The sequence below is a fragment of the Oncorhynchus masou genome, chromosome 13 (assembly GCF_036934945.1).
Source record: "Oncorhynchus masou masou isolate Uvic2021 chromosome 13, UVic_Omas_1.1, whole genome shotgun sequence".
NCBI classification, from domain to species: domain Eukaryota; kingdom Metazoa; phylum Chordata; class Actinopteri; order Salmoniformes; family Salmonidae; genus Oncorhynchus; species Oncorhynchus masou.
The window spans coordinates 57,374,465-57,387,698 of NC_088224.1; the positions used below are offsets into that span (position 1 = coordinate 57,374,465).

Genomic DNA, 13,234 nt, shown 5'->3' on the forward strand with positions numbered 1-13,234 from the left:
TCTCATCATACTGTGTAGTGATTCGCTGTCTGTCTGACTCTCTTGCCCTCCCTCCCTCCCTCCCTCCCTCCCTCCCTCCCTCCCTCCCTCCCTCCCTCCCTCCCTCCCTCCCTCCCTCCCTCCCTCCCTCCCTCCCTCCCTCCCTCCCTCCCTCCCTCCCTCCCTCCCTCCCTCCCTCCTTAACTTTCTCCCCCTCTATCTTTCTTTCACTCTGCCCCTCTCTCTCTCTTCTTCAGGAGCATATGAACTACTACTGCACAGGCAGCAGTCTGGGGAACCTCATTATGTCACTGAAGTACGAGGAGGCAGAGGGCCAGGAGTTCCTCCGCATCATGCTCAGGTAACTACAGTAGGGCCAGGAGTTCCTCCGCATCATGCTCAGGTAACTACAGTAGGGCCAGGAGTTCCTCCGCATCATGCTCAGGTAACTACAGTAGGGCCAGGAGTTCCTCCATCATGTTCAGGTAACTACAGTAGGGCCAGGAGTTCCTCCATCATGTTCAGGTAACTACAGTAGGGCCAGGAGTTCCTCCATCATGTTCAGGTAACTACAGTAGGGCCAGGAGTTCCTCCATCATGTTCAGGTAACTACAGTAGGGCCAGGAGTTCCTCCATCATGTTCAGGTAACTACAGTAGGGCCAGGAGTTCCTCCATCATGTTCAGGTATCTACAGTAGGGCCAGGAGTTCCTCCATCATGCTCAGGTAACTACAGTAGGGCCAGGGGTTCCTCCATCATGTTCAGGTAACTACAGTAGGGCCAGGATTTCCTCCATCATGTTCAGGTAACTACAGTAGGGCCAGGAGTTCCTCCATCATGTTCAGGTAACTACAGTAGGGCCAGGAGTTCCTCCATCATGTTCAGGTAACTACAGTAGGGCCAGGAGTTCCTCCATCATGTTCAGGTAACTACAGTAAGGCCAGGAGTTCCTCCATCATGTTCAGTAACTACAGTAGGGCCAGGAGTTCCTCCATCATGTTCAGGTAACTACAGTAGGGCCAGGAGTTCCTCCATCATGTTCAGGTATCTACAGTAGGGCCAGGAGTTCCTCCATCATGCTCAGGTAACTACAGTAGGGCCAGGGGTTCCTCCATCATGTACAGTAGGGCCAGGGGTTCCTCCATCATGTTCAGGTAACTACAGTAGGGCCAGGAGTTCCTCCATCATGTTCAGGTAACTACAGTAGGGCCAGGAGTTGCTCCATCATGCTCAGGTAACTACAGTAGGGCCAGGAGTTCCTCCATCATGTTCAGGTAACTACAGTAGGGCCAGGAGTTCCTCCATCATGCTCAGGTAACTACAGTAGGGCCAGGAGTTCCTCCATCATGTTCAGGTAACTACAGTATGGCCAGGAGTTGCTCCATCATGCTCAGGTAACTACAGTAGGGCCAGGAGTTCCTCCATCATGTTCAGGTAACTACAGTAGGGCCAGGAGTTCCTCCATCATGCTCAGGTAACTACAGTAGGGCCAGGAGTTCCTCCATCATGCTCAGGTAACTACAGTAGGGCCAGGAGTTCCTCCATCATGCTCAGGTAACTACAGTAGGGCCAAGAGTTCCTCCATCATGTTCAGGTAACTACAGCAGGGCCAGGAGTTCATCCATTATGTTCAGGTAACTACAGTAGGGCCAGGAGTTCCTCCATCATGTTCAGGTAACTACAGTAGGGCCAGGTGTTCCTCCATCATGTTCAGGTAACTACAGTAGGGCCAGGAGTTGCTCATCATGCTCAGGTAACTACAGTAGGGCCAGGGGTTCCTCCATCATGTTCAGGTAACTACAGTAGGGCCAGGGGTTCCTCCATGTTCAGGTAACTACAGTAGGGCCAGGAGTTCCTCCATCATGTTCAGGTAACTACAGTAGGGCCAGGAGTTCCTCCATCATGTTCAGGTAACTACAGTAGGGCCAGGAGTTCCTCCATCATGTTCAGGTAACTACAGTAGGGCCAGGAGTTCCTCCATCATGTTCAGGTAACTACAGCAGGGCCAGGAGTTCATCCATCATGTTCAGATAGCTTCAGTCATATAATAACATAGAGTAGGGCCGTGGTCTGGACCCATAGTTATAGTCACACTACCCCGACAGTACCTTGTGAACATTTATTTCCAAATATAAGTTATTTTACACTAGCCAGAATTTTCACTGTAGAAATAGGAATTATGTATTTGCAATGTGCACATAACCTACCTTCTTTAAGATGCGGTTATTGATACTGGTTTTGTGCAATCATCACCCAGGTCGAGGACAAAGACACACCATGACAGGATCTCTCTGGCAGGCCTCAACCAGCTTCCCAGTGTACCCCAGATAGCCAAGGTAAGGTGTGCTGACCTAAGCACCACCAATGCAACTTGCACTCAATGTAAAGTGGCGATCTGGGTTTCAAGCATCAACAATACGGCCAGCCCGCCACAGTGTGGGTGAACAGCTGAGGGATGGGTCTGAAGAAATGTTATGAGATCAATATTATAGTTTTAACCATGTGTTGAAACTATGCAGTGTTTGTTTACAATTACATTGTTTCCAAACAATGAAGTTAAACAAGCTTTTGGGTTCTGATGCATTAAGACAGTTGCGTTAAGACAGCTGGTACATGCCAAAAAGGCATGTACCAATCCCCGATTGCCCCTTTAACCTAAAATCCATTTGTTTCCGTCACTGTGGTTTCAACTGAATCTGTATCTATCTGTTTGTCTGTGTTTCAGCTTCTCTGCGACGACGTGACTGGCCTGAAGTTCAACCCAGTCCTCTACCCCAGAGTGAGTCTGCTCCACAGGTTCCTTTCTGCCAGGCGCTTCCATTAGGTCATGTCATGGAAATAGAAATCATTTCCTAGGAGTTGTATTTCTTTGGGGCATGCAGTGTTTTCAAAAAAATGTTTCTTATTGGACAAATCCAGGTAGTCTCTCCCTTTTTCAGTCCCTTTTCTTCCATTTGCTGCCGAATGAACATAATCCAACTTCCACCTGGTTCACTATACAGCCTGACCCCTCTGTTCTCTCTTACTGATGTGGTGTAGGCAGTGCTAAAGACAGATCTGTTCCAGGAGCTGTTCATCACTTCAGAGGTCATTTGGATGATGGAGCTGCTTGTTGTGCCTCTGCTCCGGGTCCTGCAGAACTCATCTGTTACTACGACAGTCTGCTCAGACTGCTCCCCCTCTCCTCCACTCCCATCCCCTACTAGTCTCAGCTGGCTGCCTTTCAAAATGGCCACAATCAACCCACAGTGGTCATGATCATTAGAGCATTAAACGGAACATTTTTACAGCGGGAAAATGGAAATGAGCATTTCTTATTGGACAAGTCCAAGCAGTCCCGCCCTGTTTTAGTCGGTTTATTTCCGTTTGGTGCCTATTGAATACAACCCTGACCTCCCCAGACATGATTGTCATACAATACAAGTATGTAAACACCTGCTCATCGAACATCTCATTCCAAAATCATGGGCATTAATATTGAGTTGGTCCCCCCTCTATTGCTATAGCAACCTTCACTCTTCTAACAAGGCTTTCCACTTGATGTTGGAACATTGCTGCTATGACTTGGTTCCATTCAGCCTCAAGAGCATTAGTGAGGTCGGGGACTGTTGTTTGGCGATTATGCCTGGCTCGCAGTCAGCATTCCAATTAATTCCAAAGGTGTTCAATGGGGTTGAGGTCAGGGCTATGTGCAGGCCAGTCAAGTTCTTCCACACCGATCTCGACAAATCATTTTTGTACGGACTTCGCTTTGTGCATGCGGGCATTTTCATGCTGAACAGGAAAGGGCCTTCGCCAAACTGTTGCTAAAGTTGGAAGCACAGAATCATCTAGAATGTCATTGTATGCTGTAACCTAGAGGAGCCTGAACTATAAAAAACTTGCTGCAGACCATTATTCCTCCTCCACCAAGCTTTACAGTTGGCACTATGCACTAGGCAGGTAGCTTTTCTGGCATCCGGCCAAACTCAGAGTTGTCTATCGGACTGCCAGATGGTGAAGTGTGATTCCAGAGGCAGTTTGGAAGTCGGTAGTGAGTGTTGCAACCGAGGACCAATGATTTTTATGCACTACAGCTTCAGCACTCAGCAGTCCCATTCTGTGAGCTTGTGTGGCCTACCACTTTGCGGATGAGGCGTTGTTGCTCCCAGACTTTTCCACTTCACAATAACAGCTCTAGCAGGGAAGACATTTGACGGACTGACTTGTTGGAAAGGTGAAAGTCACTGAGCTCTTCAGTAAGGCCATTCTACTGCCAATGTTTGTCAGTGGAGATTGCATGTCTGTGTGCTCAATTTTATACACCTGTCAGCAATGGGTGTGGCTGAAATAGCCAAATCCACAAATTTGAAGGGGAGTCCACATACTTTTGTATATATAGTGTAAATGTCTGCCCGAGTCATGAAGGGACTTTATCACATAACTGGGTATTATATGTACATGCACATCCTTATAAATTGAGATGTTTTTGGTTTCAGGGCTCTCAGCTGATAGTAGGTTATGACGAACATGAAGTGAACAATACCTTTAAGTTTGGTGTCATCTACCAGAAGTTTGGTCAGGTGAGTGTGAAGTGCAGGTTTGTATTGCAAAAATGGTGTTTCAGTTTATTCCTTATCAATCCCATGCTATTTATTTTTTGCCCTCTCCCATTTAATCTTCTCCCCTCATCGCTCTCTCCTCTCATCGCTCCACCCTAGACGTCAGAGGAGGAGTTGTTTGGGAACAACGAGGAGACGCCAGCCTTCCGAGAGTTCCTCAGTGTTCTGGGAGACAACATAGAGCTGAATGACTTCAAGGGGTGAGAGACATACAGTGCCAGTGAAAAGTGTGGACACACCTACTCATTTCCAGGGTTTTTCTTTTGACTCTTTTCTGCATTGTGGAATAAAAGTGAAGACCTCCAAACTATGAAATAACACGGTGTGAAATCACGTCGTAACCAGTAAAGTGTGAAAACAATCCGAATATATTTTAGATTTGAGATTCTTCAAAGTAGCCACCCTTTGCCTTGATGACAGCTTTGCATTCTCTCAGCCATCTTCATGAGATAGTCACCTGGAATGCATTTCAATTAACAGGTGTGCCTTGTGAAAAGTACATTTGTGGAAATTCTTTCCTTCTTAATGCGTTTGAGCCAATCAGTTGTGTTGTGACATGGTAGGGGGTATACAGAAGATAGCCCTATTTGGACTAAGTGCATATTATGGCAAGAACAGCTCAAATAAGCCAGGAGAAACGACAGTCCATCATTATTTTAAGACATGAAGGTCAGTAAATCTGGAAATTTCAAGAACTTTTAAAGTTTCTTCAAGTGTAGTCGCAAAAACCATCAACCGCTATGATGAAACTGGCTCTCATGAGGAGCACCATAGGAAAGGAAGACCCAGAGTTACAAGTTCATTACGGGACGGCAGTAAGCCTAGTGGTTAGACCGTTGGGCCAGTTACCAAAAGGTTGCTGGATCGAATCCCCGAACTGACAAGGTACTAATCTGTCGTTCCGCCCTTGAGCATGGCAATTAACCCACTGTTCCCCGTGCGCCAAAGACGTGGATGTTGATTATGGCAGCCCCCCCAGCACCTCTCTCATTCAGAGGGGTTGTGTTAAATGCGGAAGACACATTTCAATTGAAGGCATTCAGCTGTACAATTGACTATTGACTTTCCCATTAGAGTTAACTGCACCTCAGATTGCAGCCCAAATAAATGCTTCACAGAGTTCAAGTAACAGACACATCTCAACATCAATGTTCAGATGAGACTGAGTGAATTAGGCCTTCATGGTCAAATTGCTGCAAACAAACCACTACTAAAGGACACTAATGATAAGAAGAGACTTGCTTGGGCCAGGAAACATGAGCAATAGACATTAGACCGTTGGAAACCTGTCCTTTGGTCTGATGAGTTCAAATGTGAGATTTTTTGGTTTCAACCGCCATGTCTTTGTGAGACGCAGAGTAGGTGATCGGATGATTTCCGAATGTCTGGTTCCCACCGTGAAGCATGGAGGAGGAGGTGTGATGGTGTGGGGAGTGCTTTGCTGGTGAATCTGTCAGTGACTTATTTAGAATTCAAGGCAAACTTAACCAGCATGGCTACCACAGCATTCTGCAGCAAACCAGATGGGATGGCGTTTTTCAACAGGACAATGACCCAACACACCTCCAGGCTGTGTCCTTACACTTACATAGTTGACCTAGAAGGAGAGTGACGGAGTGCTGCATCAGATGACCTGGCCTCCAAAATCACCCGACCTCACCCCAAATAAGATTGTTTGGGATGAGTTGGACCGCAGAGTGAATGAAAAGCAGCAAACAAGTGCTCAGCATTATGTGGGAACTCCTTCAAGACGATTGGAAAAGCATTCCAGGTGAAGCTGGTTGAGAATGCCAAGCGTGTGCAAAGCTGTCATCAAGGCAAAGGATTATACTTTGAAGAATCTCAAATATAAAATATATTTTGATTTGTTTAACACTTTTTTGGTTACTACATTATTCTATATCTGTTATTTCATAGTTTTGATGTCTTCACTATCATTCTACAACATAGAAAATAGTAAAAATAAAGAAAAACCAATGAATGAGTAGGTGTCCAAACTTTTAACTGGTACAGTAGATGCAACTCTACTATTTCTGCTCTACTTCTGAGAGGGAGGGGGAGAGAGAGAGAGGCAGAGAGAGGGAAAGAGAGAGAGAGACACAGAGACAACTCTACAACTACTCCAATACTGAGAGGAACAGAGAGAGTTTTATTTTTATTTTTATTTAACCTTTATTCATGTAGGTACCACTGAGAGAGAGAGTTCATGCAGAGAGAGAGTTCATGCAGAGAGAGAGTTCATGCAGAGAGAGAGTTCATGCAGAGAGAGAGTTCATGCAGAGAGAGAGAGTTCATGCAGAGAGAGTTCATGCAGAGAGAAAGAGAGAGTTCATGCAGAGAGAGAGGGAGAATGGAGGGAGGGAAGGAAGGATATATACTACTGCTACCCTGCTACCATTCCTCATGAGTAGGGCCAGGAGTTTTCCCTGTCACGTGATCAGGAAATGCTCCTGACCCTACCCAATAATTGAACATCATGGTAGTGCTAATCATACAGTGTTGTCACTGTGGTCCTAGGTTCCGTGGTGGTCTGGATGTATCCCACGGTCAGACAGGCTCTGAGTCCGTCTACACCGTCTTCAGACAGAGAGAGATGATGTTCCACGTCTCCACTAAACTACCCTTCACCGAGGGAGACATACAACAGGTACTGACGACGCTACACCACACACAGCATAATAACAGTGGTTACAGTATGTGTTTTGTGTGTGCGTGTGTGTGTGTGTCACTCATAAACACCCTCTGTTTCTTCTTTCCTCTCACCTCACACCTTTCTCTAATACTTGTGACTAATTATACTGTAGAACATACAGTCAAACAGTCCTAAGTTGTTTACAGAACACTATGCTCTTGTCCCTCAGCTCCAGAGGAAGAGGCACATAGGAAATGACATCGTGGCAGCGGTCTTCCAGGAAGACGCCACCCCCTTTGTACCTGACATGATTGCCTCCAACTTCCTCCATGCGTATGTGCTGGTGCAGGTAGAGAACCCTGGTACTGAACACACTACATACAAGGTCAGTACTATATCCTACTATGAACCTTACAGGCTCACTATGTGATATTTGCTAAATTGTTTTTAAAAATGTATTACGGAGTGGGCCTTTAAGGCATGGATATGATGTAACTGGTGTGAAATGGCTAGCTAGTTAGTGGTGCGAGCTAGTGACATTTCAATCGGTGACGTCACTTGCGCTAAGACCTCAAAGTAGTTGTTCGCCTTGCTCTGCAAGGGCCGCGGCTTTTGTGTGACGATAGGTGACGATGCGTCGAGGGTGACTCTTGTCGATGTGTTCAGAGGGTCTCTGGTTCAAGCCCAGGTTGGGACAGGGAGAGGGACGGAAACTACACTGTTGCAGTTACCTAAGCCAGACTCTCTATACAGTAGATGTGTGACATGAATTGCTTTGTGTCTGCAGGTGTCTGTTACAGCGAGGGAAGATGTACCTCCATTTGGCCCACCTCTCCCCAATCCAGCGGTCTTCAAGAAGGTAAGCAAGAGAGCGAATTACAGAAAAAAGATACAGAGAGAGAGAGGGAGAGAGAGATTGAAGGAGAGGGATAAAGAGAGAGAGATTGAAGGAGATGGATAAAGAGAGAGAGATTGAAGGAGAGGGATAAAGAGAGAGAGAGAGATTGAAGGAGTGGGATAAAGATATATAGAGAGAGGGTGAGATTGAAGGAGAGGGATAGAGAGAGAGAGATTGAAGGAGAGGGATAAAGAGAGAGAGAGAGATTGAAGGAGAGGAATACAGATACAGAGAGAGAGAGAGATTGAAGGAGAGGGATAAAGAGAGTGAGATTGAAGGAGAGGGATAAAGAGAGAGAGATTGAAGGAGATGGATAAAGAGAGAGAGATTGAAGGAGAGGGATAAAGATAAAGAGAGAGAGAGAGAGATTGAAGGAGAGGGATAAAGAGAGTGAGATTGAAGGAGAGGGATAAAGAGAGAGAGAGATTGAAGGAGATGGATAAAGAGAGAGATTGAAGGAGAGGGATAAAGATAAAGAGAGAGAGAGAGAGAGAGATTGAAGGAAAGGGATAAAGATACAGAGAGAAAGAGATTGAAGGAGAGATAAAGATACAAGAGAGAGAGAGAGATTGAAGGAGCGAGATAAAGAAACACAGAGAGAGAGAGAGATTGAAGGAGAGGGATAAAGAGTGAGATTGAAGGAGAGGGATAAAGAGAGAGAGAGATTGAAGGAGAGGGATAAAGAGAGAGAGAGAGAGATTGAAGGAGAGAGTAAGAGAGATAGAGAGATTGAAGGAGATGGATAGAGAGAGAGAGAGAGAAAGAGAGAGAGAGAGAGATTGAAGGAGAGGGATAAAGATACAGAGAGAGAGAGATTGAAGGAGAGGGATAAAAGAGAGAGAGAGATTGAAGGAGAGGGATAAAGAGAGAGAGATTGAAGGAGAGGGATAAAGATACAGAGAGAGAGAGATTGAAGGAGAGGGATAAAGAGAGAGACATTGAAGGAGAGGGATAAAAGAGAGATAAAGATTGAAGGAGAGGGATAAAGAGAGAGAGAGAGAGATTGAAGGAGAGGGATAAGAGAGAGAGAGATTGAAGGAGAGGGATAAAGAGAGAGAGAGAGATTGAAGGAAAGGGATAAAGAGAGAGAGAGAGAGAGAGAGAGAGAGATTGAAGGAGAAGGATAAAGAGAGAGAGAGATTGAAGGAGAGGGATAAAAGAGAGAGATTGAAGGAGAGGGATAAAGAGAGAGATGGAGATTGAAGGAGAGGGATAACGAGATATATAGAGATTGAAGGAGAGGAATAAAAAAGAGAGAGAGAGATTGAATAAAGGAGAGAGATTGAAGGAGAGGAATAAAGATACAGAGAGAGAGAGATTGAAGGAGAGGGATAAAGAGAGAGATTGAAGGAGAGGGATAAAGAGAGAGAGAGATTGAAGGAGATGGATAAAAGAGAGAGATTGAAGGAGAGGGATAAAGATAAAAGAGAGAGAGAGAGATTGAAGGAAAGGGATAAAGATACAGAGAGAAAGAGATTGAAGGAGAGAGATAAAGATACAAAAAGAGAGAGAGAGATTGAAGGAGAGAGATAAAGAAACACAGAGAGAGAGATTGAAGGAGAGGGATAAAGATACAGAGAGAGATTGAAGGAGAGAGATAAAGAGAGATAGAGATTGAAGGAGAGGGATAAAGAGAGAGAGAGAGATTGAAGGAGAGGGATAAGAGAGAGAGAGAGAGAGATTGAAGGAGAGGGATAAAGAGAGAGATATTGAAGGAGAGGGATAAAGAGAGAGATAGAGATTGAAGGAGAGGAGTAAGAAAGAGATAGAGATTGAAGGAGAGGGATAAAGAGAGAGCTTGAAGGAGAGGGATAAAGAGAGAGAGATTGAAGGAGAAGGATAAAGAGAGAGATAGAGATTGAAGGAGAAGAATAAAAGAGAGATAGAGATTGAAGGAGAGGGATAAAAGAGAGATAAAGATTGAAGGAGAGGGATAAATAGAGAGAGAGATTGAAGGAGAGGGATAAAGATAAAGAGAGAGATATTGAAGGAGAGGGATAAAGAGAGAGATAGAGATTGAAGGAGAGGGATAAAGATAAAGAGAGAGATATTGAAGGAGAGGGATAAAGAGAGAGATAGAGATTGAAGGAGAGGGATAAAGATACAGAGAGAGAGATTGAAGGAGAGGGATAAAGAGAGAGATAGAGATTGAAGGAGAGGGATAAAGAGAGAGAGATTGAAGGAGAGGGATAAAGAGAGAGAGAGATTGAAGGAGAGGGATAAAGAGAGAGAGAGATTGAAGGAGAGGGATAAAGAGAGAGAGATTGAAGGAGAGGGATAAAGAGAGAGATAGAGATTGAAGGAGAGGGATAAAGAGAGAGATAGAGATTGAAGGAGAGGGATAAAGAGAGAGAGAGAGAGATTGAAGGAGAGGGATAAAGAGAGAGAGAGAGATTGAAGGAGAGGGATAAAGAGAGAGAAATTGAAGGAGAGGGATAAAGAGAGAGATAGAAATTGAAGGAGAGGGATAAAGAGAGAGAGATTGAAGGAGAGGGATAAAGAGAGAGAGATTGAAGGAGAGGGATAAAGAGAGAGATAGAGATTGAAGGAGAGGGATAAAGATAAAGAGAGAGATATTGAAGGAGAGGGATAAAGAGAGAGATAGAGATTGAAGGAGAGGGATAAAAAGAGAGAGATTGAAGGAGAGGGATAAAGAGAGAGATAGAGATTGAAGGAGAGGGATAAAGAGAGAGATTGAAGGAGAGGGAAAAAGAGAGAGATTGAAGGAGAGGGATAAAAGAGAGAGAGATTGAAGGAGAGGGATAAAAAGAGAGAGATTGAAGGAGAGGTATAAAAGAGAGATATTGAAGGAGAGGGATAAAGAGAGAGATAGAGATTGAAGGAGAGGGATAAAGAGAGAGATAGAGATTGAAGGAGAGGGATAGAGAGAGAGAGATTGAAGGAGGGGGATAAAGAGAGAGAGATTGAAGGAGAGGGATAAAGAGAGAGATAGAAATTGAAGGAGAGGGATAAAGAGAGAGATAGAAATTGAAGGAGAGGGATAAAGAGAGAGAGATTGAAGGAGAGGGATAAAGAGAGAGATAGAGATTGAAGAAGAGGGATAAAAGATACAGAGAGAGAAAGAGATTGAAGGAGAGGGATAAAGAGAGAGAGAGAGATTGAAGGAGAGGGATAAAGAGAGAGAGATAGAAATCGAAGGAGAGGGATAAAAGAGAGAGAGATTGAAGGAGAGGGATAAAGAGAGAGATAGAGATTGAAGGAGAGGGATAAAGAGAGAGAGAGAAATTGAAGGAGAGGGATAAAGAGAGAGATTGAAGGAGAGGGGTAAAGATACAGAGAGAGATTTAAGGAGAGGGATAAAGAGAGAGAGACATTGAAGGAGAGGGATAAAGAGAGAGATTGAGATTGAAGGAGAGGGATAAAAGAGAGAGAGAGATTGAAGGAGAGGGATAAAGAGAGAAAGAGAGATTGAAGGAGAGGGATAAAGAGAGAGATAGAGATTGAAGGAGAGGGATAAAGAGAGAGATAGAGATTGAAGGAGAGGGATAAAAGAGAGAGAGATTGAAAGAGAGGGATAAAGATACAGAGAGAGAGATTGAAGGAGAGAGAAAGAGAGAGAGAGATTGAAGGAGAGGGATAAAGATACAGAGAGAGAGAGAGAGAGACATTGAAGGAGAGGGATAAAGAGAGAGATTGAGATTGAAGGAGGGGGATAAAGAGAGAGAGAGAGAGAGAGAGAGAGATTGAAGGAGAGGGATAAAGAGAGAAAGAGAGATTGAAGGAGAGGGATAAAGAGAGAGATAGAGATTGAAGGAGAGGGATAAAGAGAGAGATAGAGATTGAAGGAGAGGGATAAAGAGAGAGAGATTGAAAGAGAGGGATAAAGATACAGAGAGAGATTGAAGGAGAGAGTAAGAGAGATAGAGAGATTGAAGGAGATGGATAAAGAGAGAGAGAGAGAGATTGAAGGAGAGGGATAAAGATACAGAGAGAGAGAGATTGAAGGAGAGGGATAAAGAGAGAGACATTGAAGGAGAGGGATAAAGAGAGAGATTGAGATTGAAGGAGAGGGATAAAGAGAGAGAGAGAGAGATTGAAGGAGAGGGATAAAAGAGAGAGAGAGAGATTGAAGGAGAGGGATAAAGAGAGAGAGAGAGAGATTGAAGGAGAGGGATAAAGAGAGAGAGAGAGAGAGAGAGAGAGAGAGAGAGAGAGATTGAAGGAGAAGGATAAAGAGATAGAGATTGAAGGAGAGGGATAAAGAGAGAGAGTGAAGGAGGGGATAAAGAGAGATAGAGAGAGAGAGATTGAAGGAGAGGGATAAAGATAAAGAGAGAGATATTGAAGGAGAGGGATAAAGAGAGAGATAGAGAGATTGAAGGAGAGGGAGTAAGAAAGAGATAAAGATTGAAGGAGAAGAATAAAGAGAGAGATAGAGATTGAAGGAGAGGGATAAAGAGAGAGATAAAGATTGAAGGAGAGGGATAAATAGAGAGATAGAGATTGAAGGAGAGGGATAAAAGAGAGAGAGATTGAAGGAGATGGATAAAGAGAGAGAGAGATTGAAGGAGAGGGATAAAGAGAGAGACATTGAAGGAGAGGGATAAAGAGAGAGATAGAGATTGAAGGAGAGGGATAAAAGAGAGAGAGAGATTGAAGGAGAGGGATAAAGAGAGAGATAGAGATTGAAGGAGAGGGATAAAGAGAGAGAGAGATTGAAGGAGAGGGATAAAGAGAGAGATAGAGATTGAAGGAGAGGGATAAAGAGAGAGAGATTGAAAGAGAGGGATAAAGATACAGAGAGAGAGATTGAAGGAGAGAGTAAGAGAGATAGAGAGATTGAAGGAGATGGATAAAGAGAGAGAGAGAGAGAGAGATTGAAGGAGAGGGATAAAGATACAGAGAGAGAGAGATTGAAGGAGAGGGATAAAGAGAGAGACATTGAAGGAGAGGGATAAAGAGAGAGATTGAGATTGAAGGAGAGGGATAAAGAGAGAGAGAGAGAGATTGAAGGAGAGGGATAAAAGAGAGAGAGAGAGATTGAAGGAGAGGGATAAAAGAGAGAGAGAGATTGAAGGAGAGGGATAAAGAGAGAGAGAGAGAGAGAGAGAGAGAGAGAGAGAGAGATTGAAGGAGAAGGATAAAGAGATAGAGATTGAAGGA

The 13,234-nt window shown here is 44.3% G+C and overlaps 1 protein-coding gene across 11 annotated transcripts in view; it reads left to right on the forward strand.

The window, feature by feature from the left end:
• Nucleotides 1-13,234, forward strand: part of rap1gap2a (RAP1 GTPase activating protein 2a) — a 129,263-nt gene that overhangs the window by 87,913 nt on the left and 28,116 nt on the right. For all 11 annotated transcript variants that reach the window (XM_064984434.1, XM_064984433.1, XM_064984431.1 and 8 more), the window contains 8 exons: nucleotides 237-340; nucleotides 2,237-2,315; nucleotides 2,705-2,758; nucleotides 4,458-4,541; nucleotides 4,680-4,780; nucleotides 7,098-7,227; nucleotides 7,442-7,597; nucleotides 8,000-8,071. In XM_064984434.1, coding sequence (XP_064840506.1) covers nucleotides 237-340; nucleotides 2,237-2,315; nucleotides 2,705-2,758; nucleotides 4,458-4,541; nucleotides 4,680-4,780; nucleotides 7,098-7,227; nucleotides 7,442-7,597; nucleotides 8,000-8,071 — 780 coding nt within the window. The remainder of the gene's footprint in view (nucleotides 1-236; nucleotides 341-2,236; nucleotides 2,316-2,704; nucleotides 2,759-4,457; nucleotides 4,542-4,679; nucleotides 4,781-7,097; nucleotides 7,228-7,441; nucleotides 7,598-7,999; nucleotides 8,072-13,234) is intronic.